The sequence below is a fragment of the Gouania willdenowi genome, chromosome 24 (genome assembly GCF_900634775.1).
Source record: "Gouania willdenowi chromosome 24, fGouWil2.1, whole genome shotgun sequence".
NCBI lineage: Eukaryota > Metazoa > Chordata > Actinopteri > Blenniiformes > Gobiesocidae > Gouania > Gouania willdenowi.
This window is the reverse complement of record NC_041066.1, coordinates 11,806,201-11,823,999: the sequence shown is the minus strand read 5'-3', so window position 1 is coordinate 11,823,999 and position 17,799 is coordinate 11,806,201. Positions and strand designations below refer to the sequence as shown.

The 17,799-nt window shown below is 38.6% G+C and overlaps 1 protein-coding gene across 1 annotated transcript; it reads left to right on the top strand.

Moving 5' to 3' along the window:
* The first annotated feature begins 6,645 nt into the window (after positions 1-6,645).
* LOC114457399 (calmodulin) lies at positions 6,646-17,513 on the top strand. The gene is made up of 6 exons (XM_028439132.1): positions 6,646-6,787; positions 11,172-11,202; positions 11,855-11,998; positions 15,818-15,924; positions 16,138-16,273; positions 17,314-17,513. The coding sequence occupies exons 1-6, from the start codon at positions 6,785-6,787 to the stop codon at positions 17,340-17,342; spliced, it is 450 nt and encodes a 149-aa protein (XP_028294933.1). The 5' UTR covers positions 6,646-6,784; the 3' UTR covers positions 17,343-17,513.
* Positions 17,514-17,799: the final 286 nt, after the last annotated feature.

Genomic DNA, 17,799 nt, shown 5'->3' with positions numbered 1-17,799 from the left:
AGCATTAGCTTTAACCTCGCAATAACCTAGCAATAGCATTAGCTTAGCAATAGCATTAGCCTAGTATTAGCGTTAACCAACATTAACCTAACAATAGCATTAGCCTAGTATTAGCGTTAGCCTAGCAATAGCAATAACCTAGCATTAGCTTTAACCTAGCATTAGTATTAGCCTAGCAATAGCATTAGCCTAACATTAGCATTAACTGAGCATTAACCTAGCAATAGCATTAGCCTAGTATTAGCATGAACCTAGCATTAGCTTAGTAATAGCAATAACCTAACACTAGCCTCGCATTACCTTTAACCTAGCATTAACATTAACTGCTCTATTTATATTCTAGTTTACAATGTTGTCAGTGTTTTTAATTTTCAGTCACGTATCACCTATGATCATTTGCGTACCCCTGGGGGTACCCGTACCCCACTTTGGGAACCTAGGCTCTAAATAATCAGAAGAAGTTAAAGATGCCGATGTCATCCTCTGTGTTTTTACTTTATTCCTAAATTGATTCACTGGATGCCATTTTGGTTTTGGTTTGTATTACGTGTTCCCTGTGATATGATGCCAGATGTTCAGTTTTGACTGTTTCTGTTAAAAGCCACAAAATAAACACCTGCCGTTGTTTTGGCAAAACTTTCAATCCATGAAAACACCAGAAATGTCACTTTTTCAGCATTTTTAGGGGTACGGGGGCCTTTTTAGGGGTACGGGGGCATCAGCAGCGGATGAAAACAACTGAATGAAATACAGGTTTTTAAAATGTTAGTTATCTACCCAGCAGCTTTACGGTAGGAATGGATTTACTTGGGGCCCCTGTGCAATTACATAGTCTGCATATAGCCAGAAACGCCTCTCTGGATGTTGGTTTCAACATGTACAGACATATTTCTAGTAGATGAGTTAGAACAAATCACTCAAATCGTTTTCTTGGTGGAATGTATTTCAAGTTGACACCCAATTCTCGGCGCTTATGGCCTTAGAAATGAGTGATTAAAACAGTTTTATCTAAAATAAAGCATCAGGTAGGGCAGAAAAATCAAAATGAAAGGTTTTTTTTTTACAGTAATTTGCCACTCAGAGCCCTTATTGCAGATGCAATAATAATAAGATAATCTATCAGGATTCATCACCTCACCTCTTTTTTCAGATCCAGAGGTAGACATAGCATTAACTTATGTGGGTTATGATTTAATTATGACTTAAATTATTAAGCAAAGTGCTGCCCTGTACGGAATGGTTCTCATTAAAGCGTTGGTTCGTTGCCTCTGGCCACTGCAGCCTTTTTCCTTGTCCTTTTAGTACGTCGTATGCATTGGAAATGAAATCTACAAAAACACATGATTTTAAGCGCAATAAAACATAAGTTTTAAAAGTTAGGCGTGTTCTGATAGAAAAGTTTACATGACATTAGGCTCACGTACCCCCTTTCTCTTGCTTTAGAATGCAAGTACCCCCTTATGGCCGACAGTCTGTAACATTTTGCTCAGAGTTCTGTGAAAAAACAAATATAGAACATAATGACGGAAAGAATGAGCGTTAACACACATTTGAAATGATCTTATTTTGTAAATAAATGGAACGAATGAATAGATTTATTTCTACAGTTTTTATTATTTACGATCATCTCCCTCCTGATGTGGGACCAAAAATGACCCTTGTCAAATTTTCAGTTCATGTTCTAAACAAGATCATTTCTATCATTATTTTGTCTGCTTTTTGTGTTATTGCGTGTTTTTTTGTGCGTGTCATTTTGTGTATTTTGTTGGTGTTTTTGTGCGTTGTTGGTATTATCCCATGTTTTTCTCCCTCACAGTGTGTGTTTTTGGTGTCGTTTGGTTGTTTATGTGGTTTTGTATGTTTCTCCGTTATTTTTGTGTATTTTGTCGCGATCCTGTGCATCTTTCTCTTTTTTAGTGCGTCTTTGTTGTCGTTTTTTTTTGTGCGTTGCTGGTAATAGTACGTATTTCTCTCTCAGTGTGTGTGTGTGTTCCTGGTGTCATTTTGTTGTTGTTTCTCTGTTCTTTTATTTACTCACTATCTTATTTTGTGGGGTTGTTTCTTGTCATTTAGTGAGTTGCTGGTAATATTTTGTATGAGTATCATTTTTTTTTAACTGAAAAAATAAACATGATACAACTCCATATTTCTAATGCTTTCATTTGTTCATTTTCACCTATAGTGCCATCGCGTACCCCCATTTGAGTTTCAGTCGCTCCTTTGACTACCAGCTCTTTGGAAGATCAGTAGAACAGGTTCTCGAAAAGAAGTTTCGACGTGTTTTTTTTTTTTTTTTTCGCATCATAGTGGTTCTATATTTACAAATAAATGATGAATAATGAAATTATGCCTTATGAACCTCTTTATATACAGTATATCTATATCAGTGTTGGGAGTAACTAGGTGTTTTTTGTAATATATTACAGTAATATATTCCTTTTTTGAAGTGACTCAGTCGTGTAACTCATTACAAAAGTGAAAAGTGGTAATATTTATATTACTAGTCACAATTAAAGTAACTCAAGTTACATACATATTTAATTTAAGTGCATATTTCCTTTGTTTTCTCACCGTTTGCAATGATTTGAGGAAAACAAAGATGATCATTATAGTTAAATATAACTTATGGGGAACAAAAAAAAAAATCTTTTTGCTCCTGAAAAAAGCAGAAGTAATTGAAATGAAACTTAGACTGTGATATAATTAGTGTTCTGGACCAAAAGGAACTCAAAATAGTGTAACTCAATTACTTTTTAAAAAAAAACTGTAATACTGTAATACAAATAAATTACATTTTTATCCCAGTACTAGTAATATAAATATTTTACAAGTTTAGAGTAACTTACCCAAGACTGATCTATATATACAGAGGTGAAAGTAATGGATTACAAGTACTCACGTTACTGTAATTGTGTTACTTTTTTTGGATATTTGTACTTTTTTAAGTATATCTTCCATAGTGTACAGACGGTCTATCTTTGGCTAAGATTTAGTCAAATTCTGTTCAGACAAACATCAAATAAGTAAAACCACCTGTGGAAATATATCCCTCACTGGAGGAGGTAATGCTTATCACAGGCTAACGGTGGGCCAGATACCACAACACACCTCAACTCAGGGGTGTCAAACTCATTTTAGTCCAAGGGCCAAATACAAAGTAGTTTGATCTTAAATAGGACACGGGTTTTAGGCGGGAAAACTAGAAATTTCAGCAATAATTTTGGACTTCGACGTATAAATGATACATAAAGTATGTAAGGTGCCGACAATATCCAATCAATAAGTGACAGATATCAGTCCTGGCATGATTTTCTTTTATTGTATTGATTTTGTGACCGTTTTTTTTATTATTATTACATTTATGGGTAATTATGTAAAATAATTTGAAGAAAATGTAGTTTTTTGTCATGCATGGGAAAATTGCCATTCTCCAAATATTGTGAAGTTTCATTAAATGTGTGCATCTAGAAAGGCTGAGATATCCACAACTGAATTATTTGGTAATTCAAATGATAAATCCCGTTTTTTGTTCTTGTTTTTTGTCTTTTTCTTCCAAATTGGCTGGATTTGGCCCCCGGACCTTGAGTTTGACACATGTGCCTTAAATCGTCAATTGAAACATCTGCCTTGACAGATTATATCAGTTTTTCAGTGCTGTTTAGGTGTCAAACGTGGAGTTTAATCAACAAAAAACTGTTAATTCCAGTTTTAAAATGAATTAATAATATGTGGCTTTTTTTCCCCTCCACTTTAAATGCGTTACCAATTTAACCCACAGGGTGGCGCTAAATGTAAATAACAGACCTGTGCTGACAATCCTATGCTTTGTCATTCTACCTGTTCGAGTTATCGTGTCCATTCTGGAACTTTAAGCAGTCATAGTGAGATAAAACATGTCACTTAGGCCCGGGATATGTGACACTGGACGTGTTTTAATTGGAAAAAACAAAAAAAAAGGTCTACATGAAGAAGACCTTTTTTCTTCTTCTTCTTCTTCTTCTTCTTCTTCTTCTTCTTCTTCTAATATTGTTTATTCTCGTAGGCCCAGCAGCCTCTGAAGTAGCCAATAGTAAATGTGCGCACTTCCCACCTATCAAACATTTACCCCCGCACCAATGAAAAACTGTCGCATTCCCATCGGTTACAACAAATAAATTATCCCACTTCGGTGGATAAACACACAAGCTACGGAAACGGAGCAAACATTGCTCGTAAAGGCGTTCCTCCATTGCGTTTCCACTTCTTTATTTATATTTATTATGTTTCCATCAAGTGCCACTGCCTGGTGCAATGCAGGTCCCAAGTAGCCAATCAAAGCGGCCGACACATGGAGTATAATATTGCAGGTCCGCAGCGACCAATCAGAAACGCCTTCACACACCGCTACCGCAAGTTCTCCAGCCTCAACCCCATCTAGCCACACCAGGAAATATCCTTCCGCGGAGGGAAACTAGTACCCGTCATAAAACCTCGTCTAGAAGTAAAAGTAAATGAAAAAATAGATAAATAAGATTATAAATCGATGGGTTCATATATTATTTTTCCCCAGTTGCCCACTCTGTGTGGGTTTTATTTTTAAAATGTAAAAATTTGTATTTTATCAATGATCAAGTACTAGAGAACCATGTAAAATATAGATTAGAAAATGATTGTTGAACCTCTGAAATGTATGTTTTAAACCATTCTGGACATTGATTTTGTGATATGTAACTTTTTTATTGTCTCCCTGTTGAGGACCATTGATAAAATCCTTCAATCAGCAAAGCAGCACATTATTGAATCTGCTTCATATTAGGATAAAAGTTTTTTGCACTCAATTGTTACAATTTAGCACCTGAAACTTGATGTTTTCTTGTTAAATCTAGTAAAATTGAATCTGCTAGAGCATTAAAAACCAGTCAACTTTTGTTTCTGTGGGGAGTTTGCATGTTTTCCCTGCGGTTCAGGGACAGACAGAGCTGAGACTTTCAACATGGCCGCTGCTTGGTTCAAGGGTGTGCAACGTCAGATTTGTTTCGACGCCCCAACCCCACACCCCGCAGGACAGCTCAATGTTGACAGGTAGTCATGATAACTCAGAGATAAACTGAAAGCTGTGTAGAATCTACAGAACTGATCGCACAAAGGGCTTTTTAAAAATGACTAAAGTGGGTTTAATATACTAAAAACAAAACAAAAAAAAAAAAACAGTAAATATTGACCAGCAGGTGTCCTCAGTGAGTAACGTTCGTAACTAAGGTGAGTAATAATAATAATAATAATTAATTACGCAGAATTAAATTTGAATTAGGAATTGAGTGTTCACACGGTCAGTTTAAAGAGGATTTAACTTTTATTCTGAATGAAAGAGGAATTAAAACTCCCATGTAAACTATTCATGAAAAAGCTACGACTTCACTAGACTGTTCTAGTTAGATGTTAAAAACTTGTTGTGAAAAGTTTATGCACAGATCGGAATTTTTTTTTTTTTACCCTCCAACTATCCTTGGGGTCAATTTGACCCCTTACAATGTTTATCATTCAAAAAATAATCGTTGACTATTTTTTTTTTTTTTGTGCCTTATATTTTATGACTTTTCCTATTTTGATGGGTACAATTATGACAATTTTTCTTTCTCCTAATGTGCTGAACACACATTGAACGCATTGTCCTCTGGGGTCAATTAGACCCCGAGCAGTTTTAGCTCTTAAATAAAATGTGTTAGTAATATTTGAGGATAAAAGAAGGATTAAGAATGTCATAATAGTTTGTACATTATTATAGTTGCAGAGTGGCACTTTCTACACTTTAAATACAAAAAAAAAATGTCTTATTTATTTATGTCATTGTTTATTTTATATTTCATATTGGCTTGAGTTGAATAGGTTATACCCAACTTATATGTAAGTATTTGCCTGGAATTAGTTAAATGCAAGCATAGTTATTTTTCAAAGCGCACTTTTTAAAAAAATGTTTTATGGTGTTCTAAAAGTACATTGTATATTGTCTCACTCCTAATAATAATAATAATAATAATAATAACAATAATGATAATAATAATAATAACACATTGATACCATAATTTAAAGGCTGTCTCAAATGTGTCAATGTGAAGTTTATTTGTCTAGTATTAGCTGATGTTATAATAATAATAATAATAATAATAATAACAACAATAATAATAATAATAATAATACATTTTATTTAAAAGCACCTTTCAGGCCACCCAGGGACACTTATAATGAATAATAAAATACATTAGGAAATGGAATAATAATATTTTTTTAAAAAAAATAAAAAATTAGGATAATTATTGAATGATAATTACAGATAATTAACAGATTGGTAGAGATGAGTTTTGATTTGAAAAGTTTTGTTTATTTTGCTCAAACCTTTAGACACATATGTTCAATGAGTCATAATGTTAAGTGTATAATCCTAATCTGATTATTGGTTTAATAAGATCTGTTGAAGACATTACAGTCCAAATGATCTAAATGCACTTCGGACATGATCACCTAAATTGATCACATAGTTAGCTGGTTATAGGGCCTGTTCATCATCATCATCATCATCATCATCTACTGTACTACTGCTGTGCTGCAGCGGCCCTGAATCGAAATAAGGAAGTGAGTGAGTGAGTGAGTGAGCAGTGCTAGCGTGGCGGAGGGATACACCAGGCAATCCCCGTTCCGGCCACTGCCAATATACACACACTGCTACACCGCCAGTGGAGCTCCATCTACGGGACGAGCACACTCCTAGTCTGCCTCCGCACACCGACAAGCACACAACTCGTCCGACATGGTATGTATGGCCATTCATTCTCCAGCAGATTGTTTTAGTTTTGAAAGGCGCTACTCCTGGTTATTACGGCTGTGTGAATTTTCCGCTTTGGTTCGTGTTGCTGTTGAAAGCTGTCGGTTTGCTGTAGTTAGTGAGGCGGAAACCGCCCGCCAGGCATGGGGTTTTCCGCGCCTTTTTAAAGCCACACTTTTGACCAGTATTTGCTCCTCCGCGTGGCTGCTGTACATCTGCAGTCTGCTTCTGTACAGAAAGGGACTGTATATGCATCATAACTGCGCAATACATGTTAGCTTGTCGGCTATCTCGGGTCAGGTAACCGGTCCGTGGATGGAGCCCTGCTGCATTTTACGGTGCAACTTCAAATTTCGGGGAGATATTCAGAGTTATGACGGTGTTATTGGTAATTTATGAGTGCGGTAGGGTGGGTTTTAGCTGGCCGTGAGTCCCATTGCTAATGTAGATTAAACAGGAAGGGAACATGTCCGGGGTCTGTGTGTGTGAGGGCTTTTCTACCGAGCTGTGTGCTTCCTTATCTTTCTATGGGGTTGCACTATCTTTGTAGTTCAATCTGTGCCATTCCGTACCATGACAGAGAGGTGGGGTTGGGGGATGGGGGTGTTCAAGGAAGGAGGGGGAACTCGGAACTATTGTATCCCGTCAGATTTCCGCAACGGAAACTGACCATATTGTGTCATTTTATTATTTACTTATTTATTTAATTTTTTAAAACAAGGTTATATCTGCACCTGTATGAAATGCAGTTCCGCCCCTCTCTGCATCCTCTCCAGCCCATTTCTTATCTGTGCTATAAATTATGGGCTGGGTGTAGTGTTCTGTTCAGCTCATTTGCTTGCTTCTTTGCAAAGTCCCTAAGGTTATGCAAAACGATTGAAACCGCCTGCATTAACCAGCTGTCGAGTTTTAGTCAAATTCTACCCGAATAATTCATTTACATTCAACACATCTACTACGATCATTTTGAAAATGCCTTAAAAAATGTCCAGTGTTGCTTGGTTTAAACTACTTTTCCCTCAGTTGTTGAAGCCACACTGAAATCTAAAAACACCCAATGGAAAACCAAGCCTACCCAACCAGCTACGTCACACAAGAAGTTACCAAGGGTAACCGATCTGAGATAATCAAGTTAATTGATTGTTTATCGAGCTTCTTCATAGATCCGTAATGGCCTGGAGTTTCTCTCCCCCACCACCTCTGACATGATCAAATATCCCATATATGGTATTGAGCTGCTATGCAGGTTCATGTTGCAACAACACGGCAGAAATGAAAACGTAAAAGCAAGTTGTTGTTGTTGTTGTGGTGACATATCGACGTTTCTGAGAAGTTTGATCCACATAGTAAAAACCCCTGCATATCCGTCAATGGGCTGCTGAGCTGGAGATGGTTCCACCACCGAGGAGGAGGAGGAGGTGGTGGCAGTATCGAATATGTATAGTGGAACAATGCCGGGGCCCTCTCGTGTTTCTCTTACACTCTTGTTTGCTGATGCATGTTTAGTAACTTTGACAGACATCCGATCACCTAAAATGAATAATTGATTAGCTCGGTGACAACATCCAGACCCATGTCCACGTTTCTGCTGTCGAGGAGTGATAAAAAGCCCTGTTTGTATTGTGTCGGAAAACCAGCAGTCGCCACCACTTTTAACTATCAGTTAAAGTAGGGGATGTGAAGGACTGGGAATTGTGATTTCCATCCACTTCGCTTCAGTCCCCCCCCTCCCTTTTAATCACAACTCCGCCTGAGGCCTCGCAATCTTTTGTGCAGCCTCTAAGAGATGACGTGCATTCTGAAGCTCTGTACTTCTCTTAAAGGGAGTGTGTGTTTCATATTAAGTCTTTGTACTCTTTGTGTGTGTGTGTGTGTGTCATCATCATTCCAAACCGCAACTGGTCCATAACCTTGTACAACAAAGAGAGAGAGATGCCACTTCAGGGATTGTTTAGGAAATAATAGCGTCAAATCATTGAACTTTTTGTTCTAAAATGTTGCATCATCACGAAGGTAATTGATGCAAGGGTGAGGCTGCATTATCTATGCAGGGCCTTCAATTTCCTGTGATCGTAGAAAATGCAGAATTTACTTCCTGAAAAAGAAATGGCAAGATTTTTCATATTTTTGAAAGAATATCAAACAAAGTCAAGTGGAATATGATACGAAACGTACCCTCACATGCATGTTTTGGGATAATATTATACATTTATATTTATTTTGTTTCTGTAAACATGTGGTCAAATGTGGCACAAAATTCCATGATATGACAGACTTTTCTGAATTGTAAATAGGTTTTACGATAGGTTTAGTTTTCATAATTTCCGGTGTAATATGGGTAAATTATTGTCTGGGCATAAAATCTTGGGTGATCTCGGTGCGTACTTGTGTAAAAATATGAAATTAATTATAATAGTCAACTCCATTAAGCTTTTTTAAGAATGTTTGCAATGATTTTGTGAAGTTTATTAGCCAGTAATGATATCCAATTTGGCACAAGCTCATAAAATGAAACAGAAATGTGTAAACCTACACAAATGGGAGGCTCTACATGTGATTGAAAGAATTCCCCGTGTCCCACTGTCCTGGGTGGGGGGACGTTGCCATGTCAGCATTGGGAACAGTTGACCAACTCAAGCCAGCAAAGCTTGTCCCAATTACTCACACTCATGTTTCCTAATAAGATGTTATTAAAAGTGGAAGCCCGACACCAAGCAACCCAGTCCATTCGACAGTGGTGATGATGAATCACAGGGAGTGTCCTCTAGTACAAACTGTGTCCCACGTTAAAGGAAAAACAGACTCGTGGAGGTGGGTGAGTTCATGTTGGGCGACAAACGACTGACGTAGAAAAAGACGAGACGGTCAGTGAAGAATGTGGAGCCACTGCAGCACAATAAGGCCCCGACAGTTTGGATCTGAGCCAAGGGAGAATCCAAAGCACTGAGTCACCGAAAGCTCACCTAGTATGACAACGGGGAACATGAAGACAAGAGACGACAAGGATTTAGCTGGAGCAACACAGCAGCATGACTAATGGGGGGAAGAGGAAGGGCTGCATCTCAGCTGGAAAAAATTGCAAACATTAATCAAGAAATATGGGAATAGTTTTCAGCTCAAGCCTGACGTTTTCCTCCAATGGAGATGTGAACAAAACACAGGATGTGAGCTGTAAAGAACACATCCCAGCCGTATTGATTATGGTATCGTTAATCGTATGAACACGTGATCACATCACTTCTAGCCCTGGCAGCTGCTGCTGCTTGAGCCATAACGAACAACTCTTCCTTTGTATGTTTGTTGGTCAGTGATAGGTCAGCGAGGGATGTATCATGTGACATTTTGCTAAATCTCACCATTCCAGCCATTACACAACAACTTTAGTTAGCTGATTTGATTTGTGAAAATAATACAAAGACAAACTGAGAGGCAGTCATTCTCAAGTCTCCTCCACAGCCACATCATTTGACAGTTACAGTTTGGCTTGAAGATTTTGCTTCAAGGCACAACTAGAAACTAATTTACAGGAAATATAAGGTTGACGTAAACGTGTTGTGGAGTTGAGAAAATATGTTAAAAGTATGTCTTAAGTGTGAGTGAGCAGGTTTCCTCTTGCGTATGGTGGCGTGTTTGCACAAGCATGTTTGTCTGTGTGTTCCTGCCTTGCCTGCAAGCACAATATCAAGTGTTAGATTATAATAATCATGAAAAAGCATCTATCTCGCAAGCCAAGAACAATAATGCAAAGTTAACCCTGAAGAGTTCAAGATAAACAAATTAAAAAAATCCATGGCCAAGGCTTGGCTCCTTGATTTCAATCGATGTGTCAGCAACTGTCGGCTATTAATAGACAAAAAGGAACAAAATAAAAATGCTTCATTTGGAAAACACCCCTTCATCTCGGGTATTACAAGTCATTGTCATTTTTTAAAGGCAACTCCATATCTTATTATTGTGTGATCAAGTCTAAGCTGTAATAAGGATTCCCCTGAAGAAACAACCCACCAACAGCTTGGATCGGTTGTTTACACACACAACATTGGGTTTAATGATTAATGATGTTTTTTGCTGGGTTTTAAAAATCATCTTTAACATTTTTATGGTCATCAGGTTGGGTGTAGGTCCAGCATAGATTTGTTAAACAACTGCAACACGGTGTCCAGAACAGAGAATGTTGTGTAGACAATCTACGTAAATGAGTGTATTGTCATGGGTTGAGGCCAGCTTACCCTGAACACTGTGGCCTGTGTTCAGCTGTGCCGTGGTTGTTAGGTGGGATGATGAGGAATGCAATGACCAAACAGTTTTCCATGTTGAGTAACTTGTTAGTAACTCGGCTTCATTTTGTTTCTCTCTTTTTTTTCAACCACAGGCTGACCAACTAACAGAAGAGCAGATTGCAGGTAAATGGCCATTTCTTTTCATTTCTCTCTTTCCTAGATAATTAATCCCATGTTATCTAGAAGTGACGACATTTTGGAAACATCATTAAATGCAGATAAGCTGAATTTCCTTTTGTTTTTCATAAAAGTAATTCCAGCAGCTGTAAACCAGGACTAAACCAACAAAGCCATGTAAATATTGTTTTCCAGGCGAGTTTATGATTTGTTTATAGTCACCTAGGCACCTTGATATTCATAAGAAATGTCCATTGTGGGCTTTGTGCTAAAATTGGAAGGTGCACAGTCCCTCACCAGTAAAACCTCCTTTGTGGCTAATTAGCTTGTGCTAAGGCCCCAAGGCTAACTCTTAACATTGCCTGGATTCACTTCCCTGGGTAGGTTTTTATTGCTTGTAGTTTTTAAACAAGGATACAGACACACCTGTTTGCTTTCAGCTGAAAACAGTTTAGATTGTTCTGTAATGTCAAGAGTTTAGCACCCGTACAAATTCAGTTTAGTTTGCTGTGTGTGTCAGATGAATCCCTTACACTGTTCCACCTCCAGCAGCCAGTTTTTTCCCAATGAGACTTAATTATCCTTTGGGGCCCCGGCTGCAAAGTGTCCTAACATAACCCGGTCTCATTTCTCTCCACTCTTTATGTTCTTGTTCCAGAGTTCAAGGAGGCTTTCTCCTTATTTGACAAGGATGGTGACGGCACCATCACCACCAAAGAGCTGGGCACCGTTATGAGGTCACTAGGCCAGAACCCCACAGAGGCCGAGCTCCAGGACATGATCAATGAGGTGGATGCTGATGGTCAGTGATACTCATGCTCATCTTTTTACATATGTAATCTAGTTTGCAATGCTGATTAAGTTATATGTTAATGGGGTACCCAATGAAATACAGTGAAACTGGATTGCTACTAAGATATCTTTAAAGAGTCTTGTTTAACATGTATAGATTACCATTTCCACTTATTTACTCTGCACAAGATACTTGATTGTAGCCAGTTTAATTGGTAATTTTGTAAAAACTACAAATTTTAGAAATCCCATATATATAAAATATGCATATACATTGTGCTATATAAATTGCAAACTGCAGTAGACGTATTATACCAAGGTTCCCAGTCACTGTTCAATGGAGTGTGCTGCGTTAAACTGTTGGTCACCGTTACATCACGTATATAGCTATGGATTAGCTTGAGGACCTTGGACATTGATAGTTGGAGTAATCAAATGTTACTCTCCGTCAGTAGGTGGCCCTAAACAGGACCTGTAGGCTACAAACTTCAAACTTTGTTTGGTCCCTGACCGATCTGAGATTTTTAGGGCCAATATGGAGGTTTTTAAAAGCTAATATGGGATATATTGGTCAATAACTAACAGACATATGAAAAAAGAACATTGATATACTCTCTCTCTCTCTCTCTCTATATATATATATATATATATATATATATATATATATATACATACACTGTAGATGAATACAAGTTCTTATACCAAAAACATAATTCAAGGACAAAAAAGCTAAATACTAGTAAATTGAAATAAAGAAGTTGAGTTATTAACACTGTCAAGATAAAAACAAGATAAAAACAGTGAACAAGTGAGTTCTCACAGTGTTGTTATTATGTAATCATTACTTTTGAATCAAAAGTAACAACTTAAAATACTGAAAGCACAGCATACAATCTCCACACAGCAAAAAAAAAAATGTTAATACATCAATTATATATAGCCTAACTAAGTAATCGGCAGGGCTATTATTGACCAATGTCGATTAATCAATGATGGCTAAAATCGGTCGACCTCTACTGTCAATATTTACCAAAGCAAGGTGTGCTGTGCTTGGCATTAGGCTAAGAAATAATGTTAATTTGTCATCAAATGAGACATGAAAGCATTGATAGGAACTACCATAAATAAACCTTAAAAGTAATTATTGCTTGTTTAATTATATTTGTGTTTTAAACCAGATTGTGCTGTAGGATACATGTTGAAAACACATTATAGGTCTGAATTATCCCTTCCTATAGCATCTTTGTTTTCAATCAGCTGAATTATTTGCAGCTGTCAACACTATTATCTCTATGACAAAATAGTGTAGAAAGATCCAAGCTCTCACATTAGTTTATGCTCTAAATAACATTTTGTTACATTTGGATAAACTCACCGTCTGATTCTAAACACACCAGCTGTGTCATTCCTCACCATCTTTATTTTACGGGCAGTTTTTTTTTTTTAATAGAGATGGGAATTAAGGTACAGTATGTACATTTATGTCAGAGTTCACATTATCAAGGATGCTCAGGTTTTTTGCAGTGCCATGCTAATGAAACAAGCTATCTGTTCAATGCTGTTGATGTTCATTGTTCATGAGGCAGAAAATTATCTGAGAAAATGAGGAAGTTTGCCTGTGGCGGCCGAGCTGTGCTAGCTGAGGATGTTTAGCCTGTCAGAGGGGCTTTTGCCCCCCTTTGCTGCCATGTCAGCTTATAGGATTTCACAAATGGGACCACATTGATCAGGTGACATCTATTGCACAGTGGCTTAGATGTGCCTTTAATGAAACATCCTTCTACCATCCTCAGTGCCCACCCCCTCGCTCTGTTACCCCCAGGAACTCAACACAAACGCGCACACACACACACACACAAACACACACTAACATCCTCTTGTTCTGCCTCTGCCTCCCTTGGCTGATGCAATCTAGGTCAGACAGCAATGAAGCTAGTAATGGAAAATAAAAGTGGTTACATAAGGCCCTCTCTGCACTTTGCACATCCAGTACCCACATCAGCAGCCATGGGATGTCAGCTGGACCATTGAAGATCAGCTCTGTTTACCAAATAAAGAGGCTGTGGCAAAGAATCACAATGAATGGTAGAGAGAATGAGTGCTCGGATTAAGTTGAGAGAAAAACGCTCCCCCGTCTTAATCAATCGTAAAGGCCTAGCTGCAAATTTATGAGCAGTGTGGGTTGCGGTTATCAGATGAAATCACCAACGCTTTATTTACAAGCGTATGAATGAGGACGACGCCAAACAAAGCACACCTGCTCACAGTGATGCAGCAGCTCATGTTTACCAAGGATAAACTCCCATCCAGATCTACAAAGATGGACTGTGAGGGGAGATCAACCAGTTTGATAGTGGATTACATTGTTCTGGTATTGGGGAGGTGGGGTTTGAAAATGTGCACATGTACAACCAAAATCCTCATTTTGGTTACACAAGCCTGTCCTTGTTTTTGTACTCTGAGAGTAAAGTCAGCTTTTTCCCAGTAAAACTTAAAAGCACACACACAGAGATGCCTCAGCCTTCTATAGTTTGCATCAGCAGCTCTTATGTGTAATCGCACCATCTCCCACTCAGTTCACTTCTTATATTATCTCCTCATCTCCATCTCCCTCTCTACCGCCCACCTACCGCCACCCTCGCTCTCTTTGCGCTCACACCCTTTCTCCCTCAGCCCGTCTGCCTCCCTTCCTGTCTATATTCCTGCTTCTGCTTCCTTCTATTCCTCCATAGCTGACTGGATATCACCCTCCAGAATATTCAATTGTGTGTTTGCAGCTATGGTGCAGTAGCGTTTAAAGACCGATACACTCCATCCCTCAGCACCTCGGTTGTGACGTGGGCTCCTTGGGCAATGCGGGCTGTCTCTGTTTGTTAGATAACAGGTCTTTATTTTATTACCTTGAGCCACGAGATCACCATCTGGCCCATCATATTACTGCATGCATTTTTTGGGCTTACACTATTCACTCTCCCTATTGCACTATTGGTTAATCGGCCTACATTCTGTCCGCCCCGCCCATTTGTCACACCCAGAGGTTAATCCTCATGGGTGCTCGTGTCCCTGACCTTCACTTCAAATCCCTTTAGATTTGTCTGCGTATTCTCTGGGCTTTTTGTCAACAAAAATACAATCACTACCGACAATTTCCCGTTCAACTAGAAAGGAAGGGATTGTTAAGATCCACCAGCACTCCTCCTGTCCACCCCCTGCAGCGTGGATCCCTTTTCCTGTCAAGAGAGCCTGATCCCCTGGTAATCTCATCTTGTCAACAGCTACATTGATATTGATCCTAGTGCGCACAGCTGCTACTATTAACACCACTCAAAACACCACCACCACCACGTTGCATAGTCAGGTGCAGCAGCTTTTAAATACAAATACTAGGTCTGATGCTCGACAACAAACAAGGACAAATGTTGACTGGTCCTCCTCTGGGAGCAGAGGAGGAAAAACCCCTTTGAATCATGCAGGCCAAGCAGCACACTATACAAAATGTCTACATTATGGATGACTGGCCACGGGTTCCCTCTGCAATCCTGCTGCGTTGCGTTTCCCATACTCAACATTTTCCCAGGGCTTCCCTGAGGAAGAAAAAACGCACAGAGCGAGTCACTCCCACACATACCACCCACTCCTCCCCCTCCCTCCAGCCAATAGCTGCGTACATCACTAGCGTGCTGGTGCATACCACCTTTCAGAATGTTTAGTCTTATCGTAATCAAGTAAAAATGTTCTCATCAGCTAAATGCTTGGTCCCATTGTCTCTACACTTTGATAATTGGAATTTCTCGCTGATTAAATGTGCCGCATCGATCATTCATTTCAGGAAACGGAACCATCGACTTCCCAGAGTTCCTGACCATGATGGCCAGAAAAATGAAAGACACAGACAGCGAGGAGGAGATTCGCGAGGCCTTCCGGGTATTTGACAAGGTGAGCACTTGGAAAGCACTGACATTGAAATCTCCGCTATTTAACGACACTTGGCATGCCAGACATTTTGTCTGAGATGATGAGAAAGGAAAGCTGTGAATAACGTTCATCACTTGACCTCTGCTTATGAGTCGACTCGACAAAGATACTTCCTGTCAGACCTTTGGATTCTTTTTCCGCAAGTTTGATTTTCTGTTTGTTTCTCTTTCCAAGGACGGCAACGGCTACATCAGCGCGGCAGAGCTCCGTCACGTCATGACGAACCTGGGAGAGAAGCTAACGGACGAGGAGGTGGACGAGATGATCAGAGAAGCAGACATCGATGGAGACGGACAGGTCAACTATGAAGGTAAAACTGACACCGACGAGCTCAGAACTCAACGACACACTTTATATCAGATACACATGGGGCCATGGTTGGGGTCAATTATAATAGTAATAAATGATCTTTTACGCAATTACAATTATCATGTAATTGTAGTAGAAAAAATCAGTTGCAGCTGTAATCATAATTGAATTGGAAATCCTATAACAACTGTAAATTACAATTCAATTAAATGCAAAACTGGGGAATATGTTTCAGTTCTGTGGCGTACACACATTTGTTATATGGTTAGTTAATCAATGAAAGTTTTCCCACTTCCCGTGAGGACCGTTTTACCATTTAAATAATAGAAATCTAGGGTTATACTGACCGAAAAAACGCTCTCACACCAAAAATATTAATATTTCAAAATTTCCATGAATAAGGAACAAACAAAAACAAATTAGATGATAGATATAATTTATTAGTATATTTTACAGCTGATTTAAGACATCATATCAAAACACAAGAAGAGTTAAGTTTTATTTGGTGATTTATTTCAGGCTCAGGCTTTGTAATTGAGAACGTAATTATAATTTCGTATAACAATAATTGTAATTGGAAAAAATGGCAGTCACTGTAATCATAATTGAGTGGTAATTGAACATGGATAATTGAAGACGTAATTGTAATTGATCACAGCCCTGCATGGGGCTAAAAGTGGAGCCTAGATCAGATAAATCCAAGAGGCCACACCTATTTTCTAGAATGCTGTATCTATAATGTGCACCTGGTTGATAAATATCCTGTTCTCAAAGAATCTGAGCTTGGGGATGTGTGACAGCAGTGCTTACAACTGTAAGCACAGCGCTATGGCTTAAATCGGCTTTAGTCAAACTGGGTTTAATGAGATGAACATGGAAGCTGTTTGGAAAGCGGACACTAATTAGGATGTCTGTCCTGGACCTGCTCACTTTGATTAAAAAATGAATAAAGCATTGAACTATTTAGCAGGTGACTGCTCTCAGAAAAAACAAAAGCATGTCCTCATTGTCTTTTTCTCTCTCTCTCTTTTCTCTCTGCAGAGTTTGTACAGATGATGACTGCGAAGTGAAGCTTGCCTGCCCCGTCCTCTCCCCTCTTAGAAGAAAAAAAAAAGAAAAAAAAATCAAAATGTTTTACTTACCTCTTGGAAAAAAAAAAATGTTCATTTATTCATACTGTTTCTGTATAGAAAAATAATTGAATGTTGAAATAAAATATCCTTCTTTCCACACAGGAAAAACTATAAAAAAAAAATATACAAAAAATATCTGCATGACAATATTGGTTAGTGATCCTGTCCCCTCCCCCTGGAGATCAGTTTAGCATCAAACCTAAAAGATAAAGATAAACAACAAACAACCCTGTAACTGCAACTCTCAGATGAAAGCAAATGCATTTGGTAAAACTCTTTCCAGTTTCCATTTGCTGGTGGTAAAAGTCCGGGCTGGCCATCTCTTCTTTTTCTCTCTGTTTTCTGTTCTTCATGCATGCAGCTTGAGACCGGAGCACTAACACACCTCCCTCAT